Source organism: Penicillium paradoxum (genome assembly GCF_028828445.1).
Source record: "Penicillium paradoxum strain IBT 22861 chromosome Unknown utg000003l_segment0_segment0, whole genome shotgun sequence".
NCBI classification, from domain to species: domain Eukaryota; kingdom Fungi; phylum Ascomycota; class Eurotiomycetes; order Eurotiales; family Aspergillaceae; genus Penicillium; species Penicillium paradoxum.
In genome coordinates, this window is record NW_026643181.1 from 1,603,892 (window position 1) to 1,631,731 (window position 27,840).

At 47.7% G+C, this 27,840-nt stretch overlaps 5 protein-coding genes across 5 annotated transcripts; 1 reads left to right on the forward strand and 4 right to left on the reverse strand.

Annotated features, from left to right (window-relative positions):
* Positions 1-6,898: 6,898 nt before the first annotated feature.
* N7457_002520 (DEAD-box ATP-dependent RNA helicase DBP2) lies at positions 6,899-9,532 on the reverse strand (the record flags this gene model as incomplete). Its single annotated transcript, XM_057173566.1, has 6 exons — positions 6,899-7,122; positions 7,182-7,310; positions 7,844-7,951; positions 8,009-8,977; positions 9,042-9,277; positions 9,480-9,532. 6 exons carry the CDS (start codon positions 9,530-9,532, stop codon positions 6,899-6,901), a joined length of 1,719 nt encoding a protein of 572 aa, XP_057033717.1.
* A 736-nt stretch (positions 9,533-10,268) lies between these two features.
* N7457_002521 (uncharacterized protein) lies at positions 10,269-12,354 on the reverse strand (the record flags this gene model as incomplete). Its single annotated transcript, XM_057173567.1, has 8 exons — positions 10,269-10,393; positions 10,451-10,666; positions 10,724-10,832; positions 11,014-11,164; positions 11,228-11,772; positions 11,823-11,905; positions 11,971-12,152; positions 12,302-12,354. 8 exons carry the CDS (start codon positions 12,352-12,354, stop codon positions 10,269-10,271), a joined length of 1,464 nt encoding a protein of 487 aa, XP_057033718.1.
* Positions 12,355-12,654: 300 nt separating this feature from the next.
* N7457_002522 (DNA-directed DNA polymerase alpha catalytic subunit POL1) lies at positions 12,655-17,258 on the reverse strand (the record flags this gene model as incomplete). The annotated part of the gene is made up of 5 exons (XM_057173568.1): positions 12,655-13,635; positions 13,689-14,429; positions 14,488-15,045; positions 15,094-16,812; positions 16,872-17,258. The coding sequence occupies 5 exons, from the start codon at positions 17,256-17,258 to the stop codon at positions 12,655-12,657; spliced, it is 4,386 nt and encodes a 1,461-aa protein (XP_057033719.1).
* A 1,449-nt stretch (positions 17,259-18,707) lies between these two features.
* N7457_002523 (uncharacterized protein) lies at positions 18,708-19,017 on the reverse strand (the record flags this gene model as incomplete). Its single annotated transcript, XM_057173569.1, has 2 exons — positions 18,708-18,716; positions 18,847-19,017. The coding sequence occupies 2 exons, from the start codon at positions 19,015-19,017 to the stop codon at positions 18,708-18,710; spliced, it is 180 nt and encodes a 59-aa protein (XP_057033720.1).
* A 3,328-nt stretch (positions 19,018-22,345) lies between these two features.
* Positions 22,346-26,318, forward strand: N7457_002524 (uncharacterized protein; the record flags this gene model as incomplete). The annotated part of the gene is made up of 24 exons (XM_057173570.1): positions 22,346-22,488; positions 23,057-23,080; positions 23,125-23,164; positions 23,208-23,245; positions 23,288-23,327; positions 23,371-23,408; positions 23,451-23,490; positions 23,534-23,571; positions 23,614-23,653; positions 23,697-23,734; positions 23,777-23,816; positions 23,860-23,897; positions 24,032-24,071; positions 24,115-24,152; positions 24,453-24,492; positions 24,536-24,573; positions 25,221-25,245; positions 25,311-25,350; positions 25,483-25,522; positions 25,588-25,609; positions 25,653-25,689; positions 25,898-25,941; positions 25,986-26,026; positions 26,231-26,318. The coding sequence occupies 24 exons, from the start codon at positions 22,346-22,348 to the stop codon at positions 26,316-26,318; spliced, it is 1,050 nt and encodes a 349-aa protein (XP_057033721.1).
* Positions 26,319-27,840: the final 1,522 nt, after the last annotated feature.

Here is a 27,840-nt window from a genome sequence, read left to right on the forward strand (position 1 = left end):
CTTTCCATGTCTGTGTGAGCGCAGTTTTTTTTTTCAAAAAAAAGGTCCTTTTTGGTTTTCGTTTTTTTGAAAGGAAAAAAAAAAAAAAAGCGGAACCATCCAGGAGCCAAGTGGCAACAGGGATTTCTTGGAATCCCCTCCTCTAAACGAAAGTTGACGACGGTGGACGGAATATCAACCAGGAGGTATACAGGTGTTGTTGTTTTTTGCTAAGGACTACTTAGGTTCCTAACTGGAGGCCTCTTAGTCTACCCGCAACCCGGGTGCGTCGAGGAGAACCTAGCGTGTAGGACGTGGGTACCAACCAAGATGTCAGGGAGGGGGAGCCAGGGGAGGGCTTGAGCCTGACCAAAAAGGTGGAAAAGGGTGCACGCTAGGAATGGCGTGCCCGAGGAACCTCAAGGAACCTCAACCGAGAAGAGGGAACCGAGCCCCAAAGGGGGATAGGGGGAACAGACACAGGGGCACTTTACCGTTGTAGGGAGGAGACTAGGGCAGAAAAGGGAGTAGCGCAGGTCGGGGGAGAATGGCGATGGGACTCGGGAAGACCAGGGCTAGTGTGGACGACCAAAAGCAGGCACTCACGTCCTACGCAGCCAATAGGAAAAAAGCAGGTGGGAGAGAACTGGGGCCCTGGAGAAGCTCGGTGGGCGGGCCTGACTTGTTCGGGTCTAGCGCCAAAGTCTACCGTAAAGGCTCAAAGCCGAGGCGGTTGAAGCCGGCGATAGCTTCTTTTGAGGAAAAGGAGGTTTAACGTTGCACTTTGATTACGGTATTTGGTACACTATACTTCGCCAAAGGCCAGAACTGCCTCCCATTGTCCATGTACATCTACATCGCCCGAGATGGAACAAGGAACACACCGGGGATACCGGTACTCTGTACTCCGTACTCCGTAGCCACTACGTTGTGGCTCCTGACAACCAGTTGCTAGTCATTTCGGCATGCTCCCTGAGAACCATTGAGTCATGGAGTATCTGGATATCAGGATATCTGGATATCTGGTCGCGTAACCGTCACAATACCTAGACGCGTGAGTGGAGACAGGAAAACATCGCCCGGTGATCGGAGCCTACAACGGCATACATCTGGACTCCGGCAGGATGGTATATGCATTTCATCAGTCCTATTCAAAGACGGAGGTCGCCGTCTCTACATCATACACCGTACCCTGCGTGGCATTGCCACTTCCAACCCGGCTCTGCCTAGGGTATGTAATATGCAATTCCAAATACGGTGCACACCGTAACGACCATCCCAATCTCCATGTGATAATTATAGCCAGAAAAAGCACACACCACATTGACCAATCTCCGAACCAAGAAAGAAAAGAGGAGAAAAGGGGGCCATCTGTTTGCCAGCGGGATTTCCGTGGAACAAGCCATTATCACCGCCAATTGGTCACCACAAAGACTCCTCAATTAATTGCGTTGAGAGCGGAGTAGGTATCGGCGGCTCTCCGGTATGATCAGTGTATGCTCAGTGCTCACTCCATAGTGGAGGGCAGTAGCCTGTTTTGCCGGTGTATTCTAGCCGAGCATGGCTCAATCTTGTGCCCTTCTGTATTCCTGCTACTCCGTATGTACATATATTGTCGATATATCCCCTGGATGCGATAGGAAGAACACGGGAGAACCCAGATGCAAGCTCTCATTCTGGTCGATGATTGGCGTTTTCGGGGTCTGGATCTCACCCCCGCAGGCGGAACCTCATCCTCCACTGCCGGTGAGGGAAAAAACGACTCTTTTTTCGTCTTTCGCATCCGACACCGAGGCATTATTTTCTTTTTCTTTTTTTTTTTATGCCAAAGTACGGAGGACGGAGTACGGAGGACGAAGTACGTGATAATCCACTGCAATACGAAATATACGCTGTACTCCGTACCTAACTGTCGGTGAGTGGCTAATAACTCGACCCTCGCACCGACTCACCCAAAATGAGAAGAGAGACAGTGGACCCAGGCGGACTCCGCGCGGACAACACACTGTCTGTCCAGTGCGGGATATCCGGAGTCACAGAACGGGATCGATATCAACTTCATATGGCGCGTCAATCATTGGACGCCGCAGCCGCTATATATCCCGCTGTATGTTGTAAGTACTCCGTACGCAGGTCGATACCTTGGCCTGTAATTTCGGACGATCAACCCGGGCTCCCTATTTTTCATGCGCTTTCCCTCGAATAGCAAGGCTTTGTTCGAGTGCTTGGCATGATCCCGGCTTTCTCATTTCGCTTTTTTCGTTTCCGGGTATCTTGTGATAATTGATCCTCCTTGCGGAATACTATGTGATATCATGCGCCTTTCGCGGGCTTATTCTTCCAAACTCAGGAAGATATTAAATGTCTCAAATGTCCCGGACCTGCAGATGTTCATCGCTTCCGTGTCACTTACTGCACGTGGGCCCATTGCTGCAAGTTATGCTTCCCATCATAAACCTCCGTGTCCTTGATATGGATATCATATCCACTTCGTATATTTATGTGGTATTCCGTGGTAAACGAGTCTAAACGAAATGACTAATGGGGAAGGCGGAAATAGTTCCCACTATGGGTCTACGGGCTTTCTCCGGTCAAGTTCCCAAGCTCTGGTCAATCGCTTATGTCGGGCGATCATCAAATCAAAGGCTTGGTTTGATTTTTCTTTTCCCCCGAACGTGAAAATCCGGTTTTATTGTGGGAGGTACATGATGACCCCTCCCTCGACGAATACGCTTCAACTGGGTCTCCTCGCATATCTTATGTATTCTAAACACACAAGTGTCTCTGCCCGCGGAGTGGGTGATAGTTCGCAAATTGCAACTTACGGAGTACGGAGTACGGAGTAGAGATGCATATAGTACTCCGTACGGAGTAGCCTAAACTAGACCGACCCACGAACTTGCCGAGTTCCTATCAGAGAAACGGTTTGTCGTCTGTGCTCTCACCAGTAGATGAAAAAGTACATCAAAAAAGACCGCAATTTCCCGGACTCCACACTGCGCTGGCCAGTGCGGTGATAAGTTGGGAGACTACACCGGACACAGTAAGTCTCACCCGCTAACTCTTCGGTAGATCGCGGTAGCGAGCCCTGGAGACCTGTGCGGATCAGCACTCCCCGGATGATCAGTGAACTGTTGTTCCATGGCATAGGAAGGGGCCTCCTTTTTGCCACGTTCGATTTGGTTTTTATTACCGGGGTTGAGACCGAACTGCACATATGAGACCTCGGTTCACGGACGACATACTGACGTTGACCCTGATATCAAAATCTGCAATGGGCAACAGACAGACATGATCGAGCCAATGACCGAGACTGATTTCTGCAGGGATTCGAATCCCGAGACAGGGATCTAAGGAAGTCTCACAGATTAACCTTTGAGAGGGGAAAAGTGACACCCTCCTGTCGAAGATCGAGCCTGTGGTGCGAAAGACATCTGAAGTCTGCATGCTATTGCCACTATATATGCCTTTTCTTTTTGGCCCATCTGAACCCTTCTCCCATGTGCGATCCCGAGGCATAGCTAGATATGGTAGATATCCTCGTCTTCTGGCGCAATCAACCAAGACAAATGCCACAAAATCAACAGGACCCGAATCTGCCGAGCAGAGTTACATTTTCCATGCATATTCTACGTCTGCTCTACTCCCTACTCCGTACAATATAGAGGACATCCCGAAAAAGGAAAGTAGCCAAGCACCAGCATACTTCTCTCCATCCCAGCACAAGGCGCACTATCGTCTGAAAGGGGACCAGCGTTGTCTTACTAGCGTATTCCAGTGTCGGGCCGGATCCCTGTTGGCCACTAACACCCAGGTCTAGGCAATGCGGCTGGTTATTTCGTTAGCGTCTACTCCGTACGCCGCAGTTCAAATCTAGACCCAAAGAGTATCCGTTTCTTCTGAAAACCCGACGTGCATCGTCGGATGAAGGGTGTCGGGACTGCGATTGGTCGTGGCTTTTTTGAAGGACATGAGAGGCGCTTATGCATACTGGGGGGAATGGGGATTGATCCCTCCTATTTCCAAGCCATCAAGCCATTTTGTTGACCGCACTACTGCACCTCGCTGTCTTGGGCGTCAGCCAAATCGTGTACTGCATGTTTCGGTATTTTTGTGCCGTTACTTCAAGATCTGGGGCACATTGCGTGATGCACTCGCTGGATGGGGATGAATGCTTGCCAAATTTGGTACATGCATATGCAGAGGGGTCTCGCTTTGGTAAATTGGCTGGTAAGAACTCCCTGGTTCCGGTGTTAGGCCGAAATCTCGGGGTGAAGACCGTCGTCCTGTGATAGGAGATCGGTACAAAGTACTCCGGGGTACGTAGACCAACTAAGCGCAAAGAGCTACCGGGACATCGCTGTGCACATGGCTTTCTGCTATTATGCAGTACATCTGCATCGTCGTTATAATGCAGAAATGTCTATGAAGTACTGTGTACATCCCATCATGATACCTCGCGTTAGATCCAACAAGGCTCTATCGCATTTTCCATGCCAGAAAAATCTATGTCACTCAACCGTGCTGGTCTCCATATTGTCTCTCATTTGGAATTTCAAGGTTTGTTCGTATCTTGGAACGTTCAAGGGAACCCACACACAGTCCCTCTGTGGACCGGTTAAGCTTAAAGCTTGAATGTTGGCCTACGCACAAGCGCAGACCTGGGCGGATTTGGCATAGACCCCTAATATATTAGTAGATTGACTTCGTGGTAGCTCCTTGTGTGGCCTGATCACAGTTGATCACACACTTGCGTCAGATGAGGTAAGGGCTACTCCGTATAGGGCTGAGGCATGTCTCTCGCCCCACTCCCATGTTGTAGCAGGCCATCACACTGCGAAGACAATCAAAAAGTACTCTTACTACTAGGCTTTCGCTTGCAGATATCCCCAAGTCTTTTGCTGAATGGTGTGCATATGGTCGTATCGTACAGATCAGTGGAGCTTTTGGAAATAGACTGGCTTGTACAGGTTGTATAAACATATGTTTCCAAATATTTTCGAGGTTGTATTCCGGAATGAGTCTTGTTTTAATCCCAAGCTGGGGGGGGAAAGCTTTCAAGGCTCAGATACCCATGTTCTCAAATAGCGGCGTTTCCTTCTACTGGTCTATATTGGAGCAGGAATCGAAACTCTAGCTCGTGAATCATCTCCGAGCAAATCACACTAAGCTGCACTTTTGACCCTGTAGACTTTGCTTGAATATCTACCTTTTTTTCAAATTTAGTAACAATCTTACATACTTTGTCGCGAAAATCCTATATGGCTGCCACTTTCAGATCATAACTTGAGTCCCACGAATTCTTGCCCCGGAGAGATCCATCTTTCGTCAGTGAAATGTAATATGTCTTCTCCAAAACGAATAGTCTCTTTTCGCCACCAAGTTTTCACATAGGCGAGATCTGTAGTTACCACCGTTCCTTGACAGTTCAACATATCCTCAGCGAGATCGGAGCTCAGCACCATATGGCGAAGCCGACAAGAATAGGCCCAATAACCGAGGATGACGAGTATAATGGTCTATACAAATAAGAACTCTACTAAGGCTACAGAATTACCTCGCATATCAATCGATTTTGGGGTTTAAGAAAACAGATCATCTGTCGGAATTGTATATATATTGTAGCGATCCTTGTTATAACATTTTGATAACTTTCGTCTGCTGACGTATTACTATATCCTACAATCATCTGACGCCATTCATTCTAAATGTATTCTTCGACACGATACGTTCTTTACCAAGTCCAACAGCCAAGGTGAACTGGTTATCGATCAAGTCCGTACAGGTACATTCCGAACTTCAACCCATACAGGCAAATATCAACTACTAGCTCGGAGAATTGTTTCAAGTACTCATATATTTTGATATATAGAATATATCAACACCATAATTATAGTTTCATTGACAGCATGAGGTTGCCTATAATGCCGAGTAATGGCCATGCCCCCCCCCCAATTGACCATGATCATACACAGCACAGAAGTTCGTTGTATCTAGAATCCCAGACTTCTTAGACTTACCAAGCATAGCCTCTAGTTTGGTATCTGCATCAAACCTGAAATTGAGCATCTCGATGCAATTTTGGGGTGGCGTGAGACCTCGCTGGAGCTATAGCTTGTGAGATGACTGGCCCACTTGGAGCGTCCTGCAATGGGATCTAATAGAGACTTTGAATCTAAAGCATGGGTGGTTTTCCGATTGAATGCATCAGTTCGATGCGTACTTGAATTCGAGCTATTTGTTGGAAAGGTGTCCCACGCCATTAAAGCGCCATTAAAGCACCGTGTACTGTCAGTTAAAGTTGGGCCATTCGACTAGTCATACGCATAGAACCTCAACGGAGGAGAGGTTGTTATAGGAAGAGCTTGAAGGCTCGTTTCTAGACATTTATACTTAAGGCTTTCTGAGACCTGCCTACAAAAAGTTATACCAGTTGTGGTCACCCAAGAGGGTTTCATGATGCGCAAAGCTACGTGTACCGAGCTGTAATTCACCTGAATTGGTACAATTCTTCTAACCGGATAGAAGAGTCGAAGCCGGGGGAGTTCATTTGGCAACTGAAAAGACGTTATGGGCAAGTACATGAATGTGATGGGCACAAGAGGTTTTTTTTTTGAATAATCATTATTGCAGACTTAAAATCAGAAACCCCAGCGAGTTCTGAGACATGAAACTTTTTGTAACTAATCAACATGTATGGATTTGTCGTGGGAATCAAAACCTGAGGATTCCACCGAAAATGTCGAAGTCCGGCACCGTGAAAAACCCCTGTAGGCAAGGGACGTAAAAAAAAGTAAGAATCTATGAGACAAAGATAACGCCGTCCGTATCGAGTTACGCGAGTCAGAAGAAATAAGAAGAGGGTCTACCAGGACAACACAATACAAGCCCGAGGACTGCACGGGGAGCAGCGAGGCATCTACCAGCGACGGTTGCCGCCAACAGGAGCAGAGTTAGAAGCAGTGAAACCACCACCGCCGCCGCCGCCACGACCCCAGCCGCCACGGCCACCACCGCGGCCACGACCACCCCAGCGACCACCACCGCCGCCGCCGCCGTAGCGAACCATCTCGGCAAGACGGGGATCGACCTGTTGCTTAGCCTCAGTGAGGATGGTGACCAAGTCACGAGCCTGCTTAGAGTCTGGAGGAAAAGAGGTTAATACAAGTTACCATGAGCCGCAACAGGATTAGAAAACTTACTGTCAGTGGTGAAGAAGGTAATGGCAGTACCCTTGGCACCGGCACGAGCAGTACGACCAATACGGTGGACATAGTCCTCCGAGTTGTTGGGGTAATCATAGTTGAGCACATGAGTAATATCGCGCACATCTTTACAAAGTTTTCGTTAGCAAATAGATCATGAGTGGGGATTTGAGGAGTATGGTCATGAAGGACCCTTTCTCCGTCGTGCGGGACTTGATGCATCACTGCTCTCTTGAAGGGTTCCTTTGAAGAAAATCCCAGAAAATCCCAAGGGAAGCGAATTCACGGGATGGCGGTGTTATCGTGGTCCTAGAGCAACCTTGGAAATGCAGCCTTCAACAGTTCAAAAACAGCACTGTGTGAGAAAAAGCTTCGACTCTCCTACGAGTCTGTCACAGAAGAGATGGAGAATCAAAGTCAGGCCAGAATGCCTGCTGCTGTGCTGCACTGTGAGTCCAAGGTTCTCTTGGCATGGGAACCATTTAGGATGACCAGATGCGCCTAGACGTGGCGTTACCACCGACGTGCTTCGAGAGAGTTGAGCACCGTGCCATTGTATCACACAACGTCAACACGGGTAAGTGTTTTCAAGGGCCCCAAAGGGGGAAGAAACAAAGGGGAAGGGGGAAAGAGGAAGGGGGATTGTAGTTTGTTCATACCAATACCACGGGAAGCCACATCAGTGGCCACCATGATGGGGCTCTTGCCCGTCTTGAACTCGTTCAAGACCCAATCACGCTCGTTTTGCTGCTTGTCACCGTGGATGGCTGTAAAATATATTAGTATTGGACAAGGATAATGAAAGCATCCCATGATAGACTTACAAAGCGCAGGCCAGCCATCCTGGCGAAGGAATCGGGTAATTTCGTCTGCGACACGCTTGGTACCGGTGAAAATGATGCACTTGTTGGAGCGGTCTTCCATGATCTTCTCGAGGTGCTTGATCATCTTGTCGCGCTTCTCGAAGTCGGAGACAACCTCAACGATCTGGGTGATGCGGTGGTTGGCAGAGAGATCGGTAGAACCGACGTTGACTTGAATGTAATCGTTAAGGAAATCAGAAGCGAGCTGACGGACTTCCTTGGGCCAGGTAGCGGACCACATGCAAGTCTGACGATCAGGGCGAATCTGGCCAATAATCTTGCGAATTTGGGGCTCGAAACCCATGTCAAGCATGCGATCAGCCTCATCAAGAACGAGGTAGGTAACACGACGAAGGTTGGTGCGGCCAGCCTCAAGCATATCAATCAGACGACCGGGAGTGGCAATGCAAACCTCGACACCGCGAGACAAGTCACGGATCTGAGGACCCTTGGGGACACCACCGTAGACACAGGTGTTGCGAATGCGGGAGGACTTTCCGAACTTGGTGATCTCAGCCTGAATCTGAACGGCCAACTCACGAGTAGGAGCCAAAACAAGAACAATGGGACCATCACCAGGGGCGAGGAGGGGCTGGGCGTTGATGTGAACAATAGCGGGGAGACAGTAGCTGAGAGTCTTTCCGGAACCAGTCTCGGCAATACCAACAACATCGCGACCGGACAGGGCCATAGGCCAGCCCTGGGCCTGAATAGCAGTGGGGGCTTCGAAACCCTGGGCCTTGACCTCAGACAGAACGTACTGAGGGAAACCAGCCTCATCGAAGGTCTGAACGGGACGGGGCACGTCCGTACCCTGGATAGTCATGGTCTTCTCCTTGCGGAAAGCCTGGACCTCCTCCTCTGAGCGAGCAGTGACATCGGGGTGCTCCTTGTAGAACGACTTCTCGAACTTGGGCATAGTGTTGATATCTAAGCAGACCCGAGTTAGTATTGCGCAAACAACCAGATTCACCGCTCGATAGAATCGACTTACCCCAGTCCTGAGTCTTCAGGCCAGCGCCGAGGTTGGACATGCGGTCACCACCACCGGCACCACCGCCATAGCCACCGCCGCCGCCGCCGTAACCACCACCGCCGCCGTAGCCACCACCACCTCCACGGCCACCGCCGTAACCACCACCACCGCCGCCGCCGCCGCCGTAACCACCGCCGCCACCGCTGTAGCCGCCAGAGCCACCGTTGGAGTAGCCGTTGTCACCTCCGCGAGAGCTATAGTAAAGTTAGGATGATGCTTTTTGCAGTGGTATGAGGTGCCATGTCGACATCGAACGGAAGATTAACAGACTCGGGCCCTCGGGCAAGCATCGCTGCCAGCAAATGTAGGCTCATGGCTATCGCCAGATGTGCCGCACATTTGCTGGGATAACGAAGGCCTCGAGGGTCCAAATAATGTCTTTGATGAAAAACTTACCGGTAGGAATCACCACCGCCGCCGCCGCGCGAGTAGCCGCCACCGTACGACATAATCAAGTCTGTGAGAATGTGTTTTGAGGGAGAAGAAGGAGAAGGAGATATGAAACAGGGAGAACGGGGAAGTGAGAGAAGGAAAAGATAAACAAGTTCACAGAAGGTCGGGGACGTGAAAGAAAAGGAAGGAAAAAAAAAAACTGCCAGGGGAGAAGGCGCGAGGAAAAATTGGATTGGGTTTAGCTTTGTATTTTTTCCGTATCATCACGTGATGTGACCTGGATCAGGAACCTTTAGAACCGCCTGCCTAAACAGGACTAGGTCATATTCGCCGCTCGTCTCCGTCTTCCTATCTTCATCTTTGATTGGCCAGCCGTTATCAAGTTTGGGCAGAAAAATTTAGATTTGCGCCATCCATGGCCCATGGATACAAAGGGGCAACAGAGGCAAAGCCGTTTCTTAGTGGCGAGGTCTGGGATTCCTAGAATCCCCAGAGGAGACGGTCTTCAATAACATTTATTCTCAAAGCACAGTAGAATACGTTCCCAGTGCCAAATGTGCGTAAGCTTATCACCCGAGCTGAGCCCTGAGATCTTCTAGGCACTAAGGCCAACTAAAAAAGGTCTATAGAGGTGGAACCCTCCATCTCCACTAGGATCACCATATACCTAAGTCACTGGATTTATGCTACGAGCTATCTAGATTGGCACAAAGTCGTTATAGCAATTCTTAGATCAAGTGATAATGCATCGTATTGAGATTGATCAGGAAGATTTTGAGGTCCAAAGCTTTACTACTCCTTGTCTCCCAAGCCCATATCCCAGAAGCGAATCTCCAATTCCGTGGCCCGGATAAAGATTTCGATGAGTTCTTCCATACGGCTTGGTGACACATGTTGCACATGATCCTCCAGCAATGCTATGATATAACATGATTTAGTCAAATAATTCACTTGCCTTTCGAGGTTGGACTTACCTGATCCTAGTCGTACAGCGTCGGTGTAATCATCAGCAACATAATTTTCGATCCATTTCCAGTAATTGTTTCCCTCTCGGAGTGTTCCTTCTCCTGTGTGTAGGCGTCTGGCAATTGCGCCATACCCGATCAAGCATGGTGCGAGGGCCATCTGGAGGGCTAACCAGTCCTCTGATTGGCCAACGTCCAAAATGTATCGGCTGTATGCGGTGCAGGCTATAAATATGGAAATCAGTAAATATGTCAGGCGTTTGAAGCAACAGATGAGCGTACCGATGGTCTCAGGTGTATTTTCCATCTCCTGCTTTGTGAGGCCAAATGCGGTACAGTAATCAAGGTGCAACTCCATTTCCCGCTGGATATGGAGGACAACCTGGGCCGACTAGAATGAACGTGTTAGATCGACTTCGGGAAAAGCATTGTGAGTACTTGCCGCTGATATTGATTCCATGCTCTTGGCTTTGTATGATGCCAGCGCGTTGCTCCGAGCGAATTGTACCTGCAGATTGAGATTTGATGAGTTGGAGGTCTCCTCCCAATCATACTACAGCTTAGTGGCTCACCAGGTATAGATAATCTTGCACAAGATACGCCTTGAACCGCTCAACAGGCAGGGTACCCTGGCCCAAGCCCTCGACAAACTCATGATAAGTGAACTTTTGCCATACCCGTTGCACATCTGGACGGTCTAGGAGGTACTCGAGAAATCGGCCGCTAGATATCACATCGTTAGAGAACAAAAGAAACAGCCAAAATATCAAGGGGTAGATCACATACGGCGCAAAGGGCATAGTGTAGGTTGAGTGGAAATGATTGATGGGTCCACTTCCTTTACCCAGGTCAATGCTTGTCTTGATTCCTACCTCAACGAATCGCACTGCACCACGGACCGCTCTGATAATATCTTTGCCCAAAGCCAGGTTTGCAGCAATTGCCGAAGCAAGTGAGCAGCCCGTGCCATGGGTGTTATTAGATATCACAAACTCTGTCTCAAACAAGGTCACCGTGGTTCCATCAAAGAGGATATCCACAACCAAAGTCGCTTCTTTCGGATCTTGAGGTGTCTTGTGTTCTTTAGTCAAAGGAAGATGACCACCCTTGAGGAGAACCGCCTTGGGGCCCAATGAACAAATCTTCTTGGCGAGCTCTATCATCTCCGCCAGATTTATCGGCTCAGAGATCTCTCTTCCAGCATCTTTCAACAAGAGAAGAGCCTCAGGAATGTTTGGTGTCAGAATCGTGGTCAAAGGCAGTAACTTTGTCCGTAATTCCTTGATAGCTTTTGTTGGTAGCAACTGAGATCCACTGGTTGATACCATGACCTATGGATACTTGTTAGGACAATACACGAAAGCCGCAAAATCGAGCATACCGGATCCAAAACGATAGCAGGAACTTTATGAACTTGTAATGTTTCGGCAATGACATCAATGGTCTCAGCAGAGGAAAGCATGCCTAGGCGGCGTCAGTGTCTGCTTTGAGATAGACAGAGAATAATATCGGGACATGATATGACTTACCCAATTTCACTACATCGGCACCCACATCCTCAAGTCCAGCATTGATCTGCTTCCTTACAAACTCCGAGGGCACGACGAAGATGTCCTGCACGCCTAGCGTGTTTTGTGCCGTCAAACCGGTTGTGGCAGTGAGAGCATAGCACCCGTGGGCTGCAAGGACCCTTTGATCGGCCTCAAGGCCACTAGAACATGTCAAAATTTTGCACTCCAATTGATTAAGTCAAAATGATGGCCACTGAAGGCCAAGATCACTTTGGATGTGTGAGAATGAGGACCAGCATCTTTTTTTCATTCTCCCAGCCAGTGTTGCAGGTGGACTATTTGAACTTACGCTCCGCCCGAACTGTCTGAGCCTGCAATTACCAGGACCCTCTTGACAGACATGATTCAAACCAATCAGAAAACGAACAGGGTATCTGTGCTGTACTGGCGACTTGGCTGAAGCGAAGAACGGCGGAGTGGGGTGGAGAGTTGGGAGGGTCGTGATAAGATAAGGGTCGATGTTGGATGGACACACCGCGGAGGAGCCACTGAGCATTTGGAGTCACTGAACACTTGGAGTCATTGGACATATGAAGAGACTTGAAAATTATGCAATGCGATTTGATCATGACCATGCTAACGTTCCCAGACAATATCCCGAGGTATTTACAAACATCCGAAAATCATACGCCGCCAAAGCATCTACTGTAACATAAAGCGGAAAAGACCATCCATCTCAACCCATTGTCGACCACATTTCTTGAGATAGCTGTCAACCACACCCTTCATCGTACCGAATCTTATGCGGTTAAACTCTGCAAGAGCAGCAACACTATCCTTCTTCTCTCCTGCCTCCTTTTCGGCGGCGACCTTGGCCTTGTCGACATCCCAGAGACCGGCGAAGTACAAGAGCTGGTTATACACCTCCTTCTCCGAGTACTCATACGACATGCGGCCCAGACAGCCTTCTGCTCGACCTCGAGGACCTAAGCAACGGTGTCCATATACGCTGATTTGTCGTGTACGGTTGCCACATGATGAGTCGTCGCACACCAACCAGCCCTCGTAGTATCGCGAGGTCTGTTCGCGTATCTGGTTTTCGAGTTGAGCCACAATAGTCACGACAGAGAAAGGTTTCTGACAGCTTTGGTTCGGGCAAATGATTCCATGAGCGGTGCACATATGGGATGAACCAACCAGACCCTCGAACACAGACTGTTCTTTGCAGAAGCGGCATCTCAGAGACAGTCGTGTAGAATTGGCGAACCGGACCGAATCTGGAATCTGGGACTCAAGCGGCGTGATCTCGGCATTTTGCTGGTTGCTGGAGCTGGATGTGTTGATCTGATATTTGCGAGTATCAAGACCTAAACACTCGGCAAGACGGACGGCATCGGTGCCAGGAATCGGAGCGCAGAGACGCTCGATTGGGGGGAAAATTTGCTTCAATATGTAGAACTCAACATCCGGCTTGAGTGCTGAGTCGGACTTCAAGACATCTTGCGGGCTGTATGATCGCTTTGCAGGGGGCAAAGATGACGTTTCCGAGTCTCCGTTGGTCACAATATATGAGATAACATCGTTTGGTCGAACGGTCTTGCCCCGGGCAATTTCGCGAAGTGCGACTTGTGCTGGTGGCATGGTCTCCTTATTAGGGTACTCCTGGGGTCGTTTTGAAAGTTTCTAATGAGTTGTTAGCAGGCCCACCCGGCTGATTGCTGGAACTTGTGACGTACTGTATAGATCACGTATTTCTGCACGGGGATCTTGTATTCCTTCATTTTCTCCGCAAGTTCACGCAAGTATTCATGGATGTTGTTGAGAACAACCTCCTGATCTTCACCAGACAAAATTTCGTTGAGAAGCTTAGATGATACCTCCTTTGAGAGGGCACAGTATTCACGACGCTTCATGTCAAGACCCTTTACCTCAAGTTTCTCCACATATTTGCCATTCACCTCGGTGAGATTGACAGCAGCGTACTTCTTCTTGGCATGCAGAAGGAGCCGGCGGAAAATGTTGTCGATATCGATCTCTAGCAATCGGTAACGCTCATTGACCGATTTCTTGAACTCTTCGCCGACTTTGAGGGCATCACTCATGTTGTCCATATTTGTATTAATCATGACCGAATCGGTGTCACCATAGATGACTCGCAATTGCTGGCTCTCTGCAAGCTCCTTGGTGTTTCTCAAAATCTCACGTCCCTTGAAGGTGGTGAGCATTGCCAGAGGCCGAGCATAGAATCGACTTTGCGTGTATCCCAAGCATCCGTACATAGAGTTGGCAGTCAACTTCAAGGCCAGTTGTTTCGTGTCCCACACTGCCATTTGCTCTGGTGTGGCACGTTTGTCTTTCATCAACTTCTTCACTTCGCGTCGACGATTGACCAGAGTTGCGATGAGCCGAGGTAAGATACCTTGTTCTTGATCCGAGGCGGGCACATCGGGTACTTTCTCCTCGTTCTCATTCTCAGCCTAGTTGCACAAGTTAGCAAAAGTCAAATGACACCAAACTTTGTTTGGGTAAGCTTACTGTAGCGGTTCGGTCAACCGTTGTGAAGCAGATGTTGTACTCCTGAATGATACTGGGATACAGACTGTTGAAGTCCATAACAAGGATGAACCGGTCGTAGAGACCCTTTTCAGGCTCAAAAACAAGACCACCCTTGTATTTGTCTTTCTTTTTCTTATCAACCGTCTCATCCTCATCTCCATCCTGCATCTTTTCTTCTGCTTTCTGAAGACGGGCAGAATATTTGTCGGGACAAATGTATTTGTTGCGATGGAATTCATGCAGCAGAATATACTCATTTCGCTCAGCACGCGTGCCGCTAAGCGTGCGTGCCCACGAATTACCAGCGGTATTGGTCAGGACCTTCGTAAGCGGCAGCATCTGAAGACGTAGAACCAACGCCGCAATGAAGTACGTATCTGTATCGCAATGGTTGACAAAGTTCATGAGACCTTCTTTAGTCGTCGCCCAGGTTTTCAATGCGGCTTCGACATCCAATTCCTGGCGGGCATTCCCTTGGCCGAGGTATAGTTGGCACATCTCGGTCAGACTCCACGATTGGCATTTCATCATGAGAGACTAATGACTGTCAGCATTGTCAGTTACACACGTCGTGGAAAACGTTACCTTGCCCATATCGTTGGCAACGTCACACATCAATCTTCCCGCAATCAACTGCCTTTCAGCGAAGAAATTGCCGCCCTTGTTAAAGTGCTTGGGCCAATCTCCACGCCTAAGTCGGCCAATACGGTGCCAGCCGGGTGTCTTCTTTTCACGCATCCGGCTGAGAAGAATCCCTAGGTCGACATCCTGCAACTGATGTCCCATGATGACATCGGGGTCCATCTTCTCGAACATAGCCAGGAACTTACTGAGCAAGAACTGTTCGCTCCTTTCGAGCATGACGGTACCTCGCTGCTTTTGGGCTTCGATTTCGAAATGCATTGGGTATGATGCACCGGCAGGGCGCATAACAGTGAATGTCTTGCACGGAAGCTTCTCTGGGGGAGTGGTGTCGGTGAGAGAGACGTTTTCATACACTCGAGCACTCGCTACCAGGATCTCTTGTTTGTTCTCCTTGACATTAAGCTGGGTACGGAAGGAAAGACTCATCAATGTGAGTGGCGGAGCATCTAGGTTCTCGGTATCTGGAACGAGGCTGATGAGGGCTGGTTTGGCGGCCTGGCATTCGAACTTGCACCATGAGGCATTGGTCACTGCGGAAAAATCGGCCTGATCGATCTTGAGCCAGCAAGGGCCCATTATATTCTTCCAGAGAACAAATTGTTCAAACAGGGAAGTGTTGGTACCGAAAACATTCGAGAAGGTCTCTCCTTTGGTCTCCATTGGCAATGCGGCCTTATCGTAGGGGTAAAGTAATTTGAGATACTCTGCCTCCTTTGGAACGCCGGGCATTTCGAATGCATACTTCCGTTCACACGGTTTCATCTTGTGCATGCCGACTCTAAGTTTAGACATCATTTCATCGACCTCTGAATAGACATCTTCCATACCGACCTCTTCTTCAGTCGCTCGGCCATGCTTGTATCGGTACTCACGTGGAAGGAAGTACAGCTTTCGCAAAATGTTGTCAACCTTGACGAATGCACTAGTGTAGGATCCAGTCTGCTTGTTCTTCACTTTGCCAAACAGACAAAGACTGCCATTGACTTCTGTATAATCCAGCCAGAAAATACGCAGACTGCCGTCCTCTTCGACAACATCTTGGGCACGCAACTTCCCGAAGGACCGCATCTCCGGAGCTGGACTGCTGAGAACATTCAACTTGCTTCTCACGTCATTCCAAGAAGCGTCCGCAATTTCTGGCATGGATTTAACTGGAGACGAACTTGCTGGTGCGGGAGTGGGATCGTGCTTGATCTTTGGGGGTGGCCGTCTGCCGGTCATATTGATGGTTTCTGTTTTAACGCCGGAGTCACCAGTGACTTCTGCAATATCCATGAGGTCAACATCATCGTCCTCCAGCGCTTCAGCCTTGACCGGTACAGTATTCCGTCTCTCTACTGCCTTACTGATCGGAGATGAAGGCAAGATGTCACTCATGGGAACGTCGTCATCGTCTGGCATCGGCAGAGGGCCGTCGTCGAGATCGTCAGAATGGAGTGCCTGGTCTTTCGTTGGCGAACTCGGCATGTGGTTTTCCTGTCTTGTATGAACCTTCTCACGGCGACGCTTCTCGGACAAGGGCGGCGAGAGAACGCGAACTTTGCGTCGGGCCTCTGACTTGACGATATTTCGCGTTGGAGCGTGATTTGATACAACGTTGGTGTCGACCTCTCCGAGAAGATCGGCCATAAATGCATCGTCCTCGGCGGTAGCGACGGGCTAAATCAATAACACGGTCAAAATATGTAACTCGGACACCATGAAGGGGAACTACTCACCCTAGGCTTGGTGGCAGAAGCTGTGGCCTGTCCTTTGTTGAAATACTTGGATATACCATTGTTCATTTTCTCTTTTCGCTGCTGCTCCTCCTCTCGCTTTCGTTTGGCAGCCTTGCCTCGGGCCGGTAGCTCGTCACTCTCGCCGCTGTCATATTCTGCTGTCTGTTCATTCCACACTTCGCGGCCATCATCTGCGTAACCGGCACCGTTGTCATCGACGACAAAGTCATCCTGATCAAGACGATTTCGGATGACCTTTTTGTAGCCATCATCATCAACTTCATCGTAAATGTCGCCTTGGTCCTCGATTTCGTATGTGGAGATTCGTTTTTTCCCCGAGGCGCGGAGGGCCTTCAGCTCGGCCAATCTCTCACGAGCCGTAGGCATTGTGTTTAAATTCAAAGAAAAATGTCCATCAAATATTGTGGAGCGAGTAAGCAAGATTGGATTGTATGGACAATCCTTGCGGGGAAAGGGAGGATGAAAGGAGCAGCGCGTAATTAATTAGGCACGCGCACAGCGCGCGCGTTGAATCGCGTTCCAGGATTGGCCGGTTGGATTGGTCATTATGTCAGCCAGTTACGGCACCTGCAATTCCACCTAAGGTTTAGGACCATCCCGCGCCAACCAGGGTATATCGCTCCCTTTTTTTATTTTGCCGTCAGAATAGTGGTAAAAAAAATGGCAGAACCTTTTATGTTGAGAACGACTACTGTCCCAGTGCAAAAAGAAGGCTATTCCCATTTCCTATCCCAGTGTAAGATGAGGCTATTCCCATTTACTGTCCTAGTACAAAAATAATGCTTATCCTAGTGCAAAAATGAGGCTATTCCCATTTACTGTCCTTGTGCAAAAATAAGGCTTATCCTAGTGCAAGAATAAGACTATTCCTATTTACTATCCTAGTGTAAAACCAAGGCTATTCATGATTTAGTGCCTTTCGAGCCCTACTAGGCCCTTACGAAGGGCCTAAGGCGTAGTGTTAGGACCGGCGTACTGGCGGGTCCTGGCAGGTAATGTAGAACTAGAGTGAAGGAATAGCAGAGTGCTGGTGCATTCATAAACTAATCGCTAAAGATCTAAGTTCCCCTGGCAGTCTCCTTGGGGATGACCTCTGACGGGTCACGGGACTAGGTCACCTGACCCGACAGGACTCAGTCTTCACGATGCACTCTCTGGCGGGGGGTCATGATACCCTTGCTGGATCACGGGTTCTGGGTCACAGGACTAGGCGGGGTCCAGCCTGTGAGCTCTCTCTGGCAGAGGGTCGTAACACGTAGCCTATTTGTAGGTTAGGTCGGATTGGGCTTTATAGGCTTTATGGGCTTTGCGGATGTCTAGACCGTAGTTATTTATGGATGGATCATGATTCATGATGGTTAGAAATGCAGTATATACTAGTCTTTGATATTGGCTCTTCTGATCTGGCCGATCAGAAGAAGGAAAGATACCCATGTGATATGCCGATTTTTATCATGATTAATTTATAGGAATATGCAATGATTGAGTATACATCAATTCTTGATATAGGCACTAAGGCACAGCAATGTGAGGCAGGGCGGTGACTAAATCAATAGGCGGTGATCAAAGTGGCAGGCGGTATACCCTGGTTGGCGCGATGGTCCTAAATTACTGCCGTAGCCAGTTTAAGTGGCAGCCCGGCCCATGAGAACGCCGGAACAAGGTTAATCCGCAACTGCCTCTGGCGATAATATCCACAGATCAGCCGACCACATCCTGCCCTAATTTTCAATGTTGGAATAAACTTCCGCGATAATTTTGGATATGCTACTTTAAGGCCAGGATTGGAATCAGCACATCTAAGATATTCGAGAGCTATTGACTCTGTGAGCATGCTTAATAAGTATGCAGGCTTAGATTCTGTTTGCTTAATGATTGCCATTTGGCATTTGGGCTTTCGGGGAGAGGCATACATACCTGTGTTAGGATAAAAAGGGGATACAAGGGAACAGACCATTGATGCCCATGCAGATAGAAGATAGGTCTCGCTGCATATATAAAGTCTCCATATATTGCTTGAGATAGGACCAACTCGAATAATGTACAGCATAGTAGCAGTAGCAGTAGCAGCAGCAGCAGCAGCAGCAGCAGTAGTAGTAGTAGTAGTTGCTGTTGCTGTTGTCATATTAATTGACATCCAGTCGAGCTTGGGCTAAGCCCATGCTCCGTCAACGTCCTAAAGGGTATTGGGGTGTGCTAAGCCGTAGAGTTATGTATGTACACTCACCTATGGAAAGCAACTCATTTATAATGATAGACTACGAAGCCCAGCCCACTTGGCTGCTCGTCCTTGTCGGACCTACGAGATATGTAGATGCAGTGCGTTTTGGAGGTAGGGGCTCCTGTTAGATATCCGTGAGCTAGTGGCTAAATTGAGAGGTGACATATCCTATTAATGTGTGTCCGTTGTGCCCTAATATATGGTGTAACATTTAAGTAGGTCCCACAAGTCCTAATATTACGCCGAAAAAAGAAAAGTCGGAGATTTGAAGCTTATGAAGTGAGCGCTCTGTACTACTGTCTGCAAGCAACTTGCGTTGATTGAGGTATTGATTGATTGATATGTACTCTTCAAGACAATACAAGGCCCTCTTAGATCTAAAGACAGTCTTACTACCTAGCTACTTTGCGCTCTACTCTACATTATTAGAACCGATAGCGGTGCCTAAATGAAGAGAATATGATGATTGAAGCAATAGTCAGTTTAATATTAGAGCCTAAGATTTAAATTTTGAAATTCTTGTATTTTATGTGGCCACTTGGAGCCAGGGCCGGGGGTAGAAGGAGGACTCTGCTGGGAGCGGGCGCAAGGAGATTTTCGGCGGAAAAGATGCCGCGTGGCTTGCATGGCTTGCAGCCCTCACCCAGCGGAACAGCACTTATCTACAGATCCTTTTCTCCCTCTTTTCCTTACTTCCCTGTACTCAGAAATCTAGTTAAATGCACTTTTTCTTTTCTTAAGTTGACTTGGCTGGTAACGTTTTACATCGATTTCCCGGGCCTGATACACTTAACTAAGCCACAAAGCTCGCAAGTACCTGATAAAAGCTACCTACGACACGCACTGCATCCATCCCACATATTAGAGAAGGATAGACAGCCAATCAAGGCTTCCACGCCATCGTTATGAGAGAGTCGCTTTCTATGGGAGCACATATATACATAATTTCACAGCTTAGCATGCCCCAAGAGGTCGTGGGAGTAGATAGGCAGATGTTACGCCCATACTCCATTCTACATGAATCAATACGGCAACAACAACAATAACAATACGATCTAGGTTTTAACCTGACTTCCACATGCTTTTACTCGCTATAAATAGGTCTATACCTGGTCTTTCTTTAATAGACCTGTGCTAATGGGCCATGTGCTCAATTTGGAGAATAACCTACCAGCTTTAGTAGATATTGTAATACTATACAGGCCGAATGTGTGGCCGCAGAAATGGCAATCCATATTCTAGTGGCTTTGGGGCATCGTACCGGCAAGCTAGTTATCTTCATCTATGTTGTAAACTAAGAGCCCTGTAATACTATGGAACTGTAATTGAGAAGCAGTCGCTCGAGCGTTATTGGCTTAGAATATACCGAATTCGGCCTCTGAAGACGTCTCTACCACGAAGGCTTCACTGCGCACGTCTTCTCAGGGCATGGATACGGCCGTATTGTATTTCCGTTTTGGATACTTCGTCGCCAAACTACACACGTACTCGTAATACATCGAAATTTGTCCCCAATCGATCAGGTGTCCCTTTCCCTTTTTGGCGTGTTGTTCGTTTTTTCCCCTCCCAGCGAGCCGTCATCACTTGTCTTCCCTTTGCAAAGCATGCCCATCCTGTTGTTGCGTCGATCCTGCTTATACGTTGTCTGCTCTATGCATCCTTGCCATAACAGGTCTCATCATATCTGACCTACGGCTATTGGAAAGTACGTCGAATTGCTTGATTGATTTCGTCTGTTTATCCTTTTAATCGCAGTCTATCCATCTGGTATGCGTCGGCATCCCAATCGCAAAGACGGACTTCCAAATTGACACAATGAGACGCTCGGCGTTGCAACTGTCTATAGATTCTTCAGACATGACACACGAGTGCACGGAGGTATGCTAGGGATGCTCAGACCCCACCTGCCATAGCATCAGACGAAATACCACTAACTTCATTTTCCCTTTCACAGCTCCAGTGAAAAAGTTACCTCGAGGACGTGGATGGCAATACATCAATCCATTGTTTCTGTGCTCAGATACTAGGAGACGGCCCTCGAATCTACGTCGGAAATACTCCTTGACTCGAATTCGGGTTGGTTCGGACCTCAGGCATTCGAGGACTGATGAATGGCTTCTGGATTCACGTCTGGGTGAGATTTGTGACGTGAAATTAATTCCGAGGTATTAGGACCCGGAGAACTTCGGGCTAGCAGCTTGGATACACTTGTATAGGCTGTACCGTCTTCGCTTCAAGGTATGACCCACTACAACACAATTCTGCTAGCGAATTCGAAAGACCGCAAATGATGATACTTTCGGTGTGTGCTTAACCATCCGTGTTGAGACTGATTGTCTGATGCGGAGCAAGGAAAGCACCAGATTATCCAATTGGCACCTTATCGACTCCTATGTGGTACCTAGGTATTATTGGACCAATTCCGCTGACATCTGGTATATGTTTAGGTTGAATTTCCTCTCGACGTGCCTATGTATGAGAATCTTTCCTTTTCAGATTCTCAGATTTGAACCTCACGATTATTTGCTATACTAGCTACAGAGAGATGGCGAATACAATATGTGCTTCGGATGGAAACAAAGACATCAATCCGAGATAATTCGGACAAAAAGGTATTTGACTTGGCGATCCAATTGTTGCCATGATGGAACAAGATTTGAGCTTTGATATTAATACTTTGAAATTGCCTAGTGTATTCACTTCGGACCCACGCTTGCGCATGACTCGGCATACATCCTCTCACAACCCATAGGCGCAAGGCATGTTTGGTGGGCTCAGAAGATCGAATCGCAAAGACAATGACTTGACGTGATGATGGATTATGATAGATCCAGTGGATACAAGGAAAGACAGAATCGAGAATGGACAGGTATGACTTGATACAAGTATTTCGGGGATCTACACGATGATTAACACTCTAAGGACTGAAAGGATTAGAAATGACCGCTTGAAACTCGGAAACTCGAGATGCTCACGATGCAAGATACCGATATACAGAGGGCTGACTTGGAGCGAACTCCCGGTAGCACCGTTGCACTTGATTGGTATCAGTTTACTGGGGCAGTACGCAGTCCTCAGGCTTCTACAAGGCCAAATATGAGACTACTGACTATCCTCCGTTATGGCCCAATATCCCTTTTACGTATATGCTGGAGTTCATCTGCTGACTGTTTCAAAAATAGTAGCCTTGCTTTCCCATTCATTCATACATGACTTGATATACTCATTGCCCATGCAAGGACAATTGAAGCTGACGGAAATTTCGCGAATGATGCAAGTTCAGACCTACAAAACTCCTCCTATGTCTATAGCTTTGCCTATTGAGCATGAAGACGAATATGAAAAGAACAGACTGACGCGAGATGAGCCTAAATGGTAGGTCTTCAATTCCTTATATCTGCTGACACCGTGTAGCTCGACTCGTTTACGAACTTCTGGTTGTTGGAAACGGAGAAAGGCAAGTTTTCAATTAATTCCATGCTTGCTGACATCCTATATATCGCAAAATCCCCTCGACTAACCGGTTGACTCATAAATGATGGTCTTGGGCTTCTTCCCTGACAGGAGCTGCATAAAAGGGGTTTGATCCGCCGAAAGGCAACGAGCTAAACCTTCAACTCCCGCATGATTTTTGCTAGGATCACCTGGATTTAGAGACGCATATACATCTGGTGGCCGGATACGAAGAGAGATAAGTTGGTCACTTTCATATGCCTGTTGACACTTTACAGATCACTGAACCAACCTTGTTACTCATAACTGATATGAGTTAGTATGAGGGTGGTTGGGAGGGCAGAGGTAAATCCCCCATTCTTGTATGCTTGCTAATAACATTTGCCAGATTGGAACACAGTTATGCTCTCGGGGTTGGTTGGAAGAACAGAGATAAGTTCGCAACTCCCCTTCATTCGCTGATGATTCTCTATAGACCGAAATACTCTAGGAGCGGATGGAAGGGCAAAGAAAGGTAAGCCCTTCGCATTTGCATTCATCTACTACCTATTTCTACAGATCGAATTACCTCACTATGGGCACGGGTGGGAGGGCAAAGGTCAGCTTATTACCTCTATTAGTCTTGTGCTAACAACCTATAGATCGAAGACACTGGGCACGCATGGGAGGGCAAAGAACGGTAAGCCCTTTCTCTTCTTGTGCATTTGCTGATTTTGTACAGATCCAATTACCTTACTCTGGGTATGGGTGGGAGGGCAAAGGTTAGCTTGCTGCCTCTAATAATCTCATGCTGACAACCTATAGATCGAAGACACTGGGCACGTATGGGAGGGCAAAGAACGGTAAGCCCTTTCTATTCTTGTGCATTTGCTGATTTTGTACAGATCCAATTACCTTACTCTGGGTATGGGTGGGAGGGCAAAGGTCAGCTTATTACCTCTATTAGTCTTGTGCTAACAACCTATAGATCGAAGACACTGGGCACGCATGGGAGGGCAAAGAACGGTAAGCCCTTTCTCTTCTTGTGCATTTGCTGATTTTGTATAGATCCAATTACCTTACTCTGGGTATGGGTGGGAGGGCAAAGGTTAGCTTGCTGCCTCTAATAATCTCATGCTGACAACCTATAGATCGAAGACACTGGGCACGCATGGGAGGGCAAAGAACGGTAAGCCCTTTCTCTTCTTGTGCATTTGCTGATTTTGTACAGATCCAATTACCTTACTCTGGGTATGGGTGGGAGGGCAAAGGTTAGCTTGCTGCCTCTAATAATCTCATGCTGACAACCTATAGATCGAAGACACTGGGCACGCATGGGAGGGCAAAGAACGGTAAGCCCTTTCCATTCTTGCGCATTTACTAACTATTTTGTATAGATCCGATTACCTTACTCTGGGCACGGGTGGGAGGGCACAGAACGGTAAGCCCTTTCTATTCTTATGCATTTGCTGATTGTTTTGTACAGATCCAATTACCTTACTCTGGGTATGGGTGGGAGGGCAAAGGTTAGCTTGCTGCCTCTAATAATCTCATTCTGACAACCTATAGATCGAAGACACTGGGCACGCATGGGAGGGCAAAGAACGGTAAGCCCTTTCCATTCTTGCGCATTTACTAACTATTTTGTATAGATCCGATTACCTTACTCTGGGCACGGGTGGGAGGGCACAGAACGGTAAGCCCTTTCTATTCTTATGCATTTGCTGATTGTTTTGTATAGATCTAATTACCTTACTCTAGGTATGGGTGGGAGGGCAAAGGTTGGCTTGCTGCCTCTATTAATCTCATGCTGACAACCTATAGATCGAAGACATTAGGCACGGGTGGGAGGGCAAAGAATGGTAAGCCCTTTCTATTCTTGTGCATTTGCTGATTGTTTTGTATAGATCTAATTACCTTACTCTGGGTATGGGTGGGAGGGCAAAGGTTAGCTTGCTGCCTCTAATAATCTCATTCTGACAACCTATAGATCGAAGACACTGGGCACGCATGGGAGGGCAAAGAACGGTAAGCCCTTTCCATTCTTGCGCATTTACTAACTATTTTGTATAGATCCGATTACCTTACTCTGGGCACGGGTGGGAGGGCACAGAACGGTAAGCCCTTTCTATTCTTATGCATTTGCTGATTGTTTTGTACAGATCCAATTACCTTACTCTGGGTATGGGTGGGAGGGCACAGAACGGTAAGCCCTTTCTATTCTTGTGCATTTGCTGATTGTTTTGTACAGATCCAATTACCTTACTCTGGGTATGGGTGGGAGGGCAAAGGTTGGCTTGCTGCCTCTATTAATCTCATGCTGACAACCTATAGATCGAAGACATTAGGCACGGGTGGGAGGGCACAGAAAGGTAATACCTTTCTATTCTCGTCCATTTGCTAACCATCTCTATAGGTTCATACTTACTCTGGGCACGGGTGGGCGGGCAAAGAACGGTGAGCCCTTTCGATTATTGTGCATTTGCTAACTATTTTTTATGGGTTTATACTTACTCCGGGCATGGACGGGAGTACCAAGAACGGTAATCCCTTTCTACTTTCGTTCACTTGCTCACTACCTCTATAGATCCAATTATCTCACTCCAGGAGTGGGTGGGAGGGCAAATAACGGTAATCCCTTTCCATCCTCGGTATTTACTAATTATTTTCTATAGATCCGGTTATACCTTTACTCCAGGAGTGGGTGGGAGGGCAAAGAACGGTAATCCCCTTCTATTGTCGTGCATTCGCTTACTTTTCTATAGGTCAATATTTACTCTGGGACGGGTGGGAGGGCAAAGAACGGTAAGCCCTTTCCATTCTTGTGCATTTACTAATTATTTTCTATAGATCCAATTATCTCACTCTAGGAGTGGGTGGGAGGGCAAAGAACGGTAATCCCCTTCTATTGTCGTGCATTCGCTTACTTTTCTATAGGTCAATATTTACTCTGGGACGGGTGGGAGGGCAAAGAACGGTAAGCCCTTTCCATTCTTGTGCATTTACTAATTATTTTCTATAGATCCAATTATCTCACTCTAGGAGTGGGTGGGAGGGCAGAACGGTAATCCCCTTTTATTCTTGTGTACTTACTGACTCTTCTATAGGTCGATACTCCAGGCGTGGGTGGGAGGGCAAAGAACGGTAATTCCTTTCTATTCTCATGTATTTACTCACCATTTCTATAGATCCAATTGCCTTACTCCAGGAGTGGGTGGGTGGGCAAAGGTTAGCTTGCTGCCTCTCTTCATCACATGCTGACAACCTATAGATTTAAGACACTGGGCACGTATAGGAGGGCACAGAAGGTAACACCTTTCTATTCTCGTCTATTTACTCACCATTTCTATAGATCCAATTACCTTACTCCAGGAGTGGGTGGGAGGGCAAATAACGGTAAGCCCTTTCTATCCTCGTGCATTTACTAACTATTTTTATAGGTTCATACCTACTCCTGGCACGGGTGGGAGGGCATAGAACGGTAATCCCCTTCCATTATCGAGTATTTACTAACTTTTCTATAGCTCAATACTCTAGGAGTGGGTTGGAGGGCAAAGAACGGTAATCCCTTTCTATCTTCGTGCACTTGCTAACCATTTCTATAGGCTCATACTTACTCTGGGCGCGGGTGGGAGGGCAAAGGTTAGCTTACGAACTCCATTAGTCATATGCTAACAATTTATAGATCGAAGGCTCTCCATCTGGACGAGTCTTCGGGTCCCATAAGTGATGACAGCTATTCATTTGCTCTACTCAAAGGAACCGAGTCGTGAGGCTATGGTTCCATGCTCTACGCTAAGGAACCGAGTCGTGAGGCTATGGTTCCATGATGTAAACCAATGCAAATACTCAAACAAGCAACTGATATGGGACCCACGAATCTTTCCGAAGACAGCAGTTCGCGAGGGATATATGGAGGGCAAAGGTTAGTTTACGAACCCCATTAGTCTCATGCTAACAATCTATAGATCGAAGACTCTCCATCTGGACGAGTCTCCGGGTCCCATAAGTGATGACAGCTATTCATTTGCTCTACTCAAAGGAACCGAGTCGTGAGGCTATGGTTCCATGATGTAAACCAATGCAAATACTTAACCAAGCAACTGATATGGGACCCACGAATCTTTCCGAAGAACAGTTCGCGAGGGATATATGGAGGGCAAAGGTTAGTTTACGAACCCCATTAGTCTCATGCTAACAATTTATAGATCGAAGACTCTCCATCTGGACGAGTCTCCGGGTCCCATAAGTGATGACAGCTATTCATTTGCTCTACTCAAAGGAACCGAGTCGTGAGGCTATGGTTCCATGCTCTACGCTAAGGAACCGAGTCGTGAGGCTATGGTTCCATGATGTAAACCAATGCAAATACTCAAACAAGCAACTGATATGGGACCCACGAATCTTTCCGAAGAGGGCAGTTCGCGAGTGATATATTTTGAATTGGCATCTGCTCGCTGAGGGCTGAGTTCCATGGGATTTCAGGTGCGAATATTTTCAGAGCTCAATTTCCCAAGTCGCAAAGAATACTGAGCATGCACTGATATCATACTTTACGAATCAAGGCCACTCCCGCCGACGAAACGACGAGCGAACCCTCAATCGAAGCAGACTCGAAGCTGGTGGACACAAATTATAACCGGAGAGGGCTGGCAGGGAGAAAACATTGCAATTGAACTACTTTGGAGGAAGCTGGGCGTCATGGCACTTGAGATGAATTGGTGAGACCAGAGCCCGAGGATTCACAAGTGAATGATGGCCCAAGACAAAACTGACGGAGGAATAGTACCGTCTTACGTTGATTATCTTGGAAAAGGGATACGGGAAAGAGAGACCGGGACGCTGAAAACGCGGAGCGAACAGTTGGGAAGGGGAATTGCCGCTGATGTCGTCGAGAGTCATACCACTTGATTCAATTGCCAACATTGTTTTTGTCCAAGGATCTATACTGACAAGATCATCTGGCTCTGGCAAAAACGAGACATTTTGCAAGTGGTGTCAACGGCAGAGCTATTATCCGGGGTAAATTGGAGATGACCTCGAGAGCATATGGATCCATCAATCCAAGCTCGATTTAATACTGAGGGCAAGTGGCTTCCTCCCTGGTTTACCTTCAAGCATACATGTCCGGGGGAAATGTGAGATCAAGGTCAAAACACCGTTGCTAAAACAACCCAAGAGCCCCCAAAAACAAAAGATTTGAACAAGATAAAACCCAGTATCATTGAGTAGAATTCCCTGGCTATGCTAGGTATTTTTTTCCAGCCGTGCAGGACAGCGCCAGTGAAAAACATA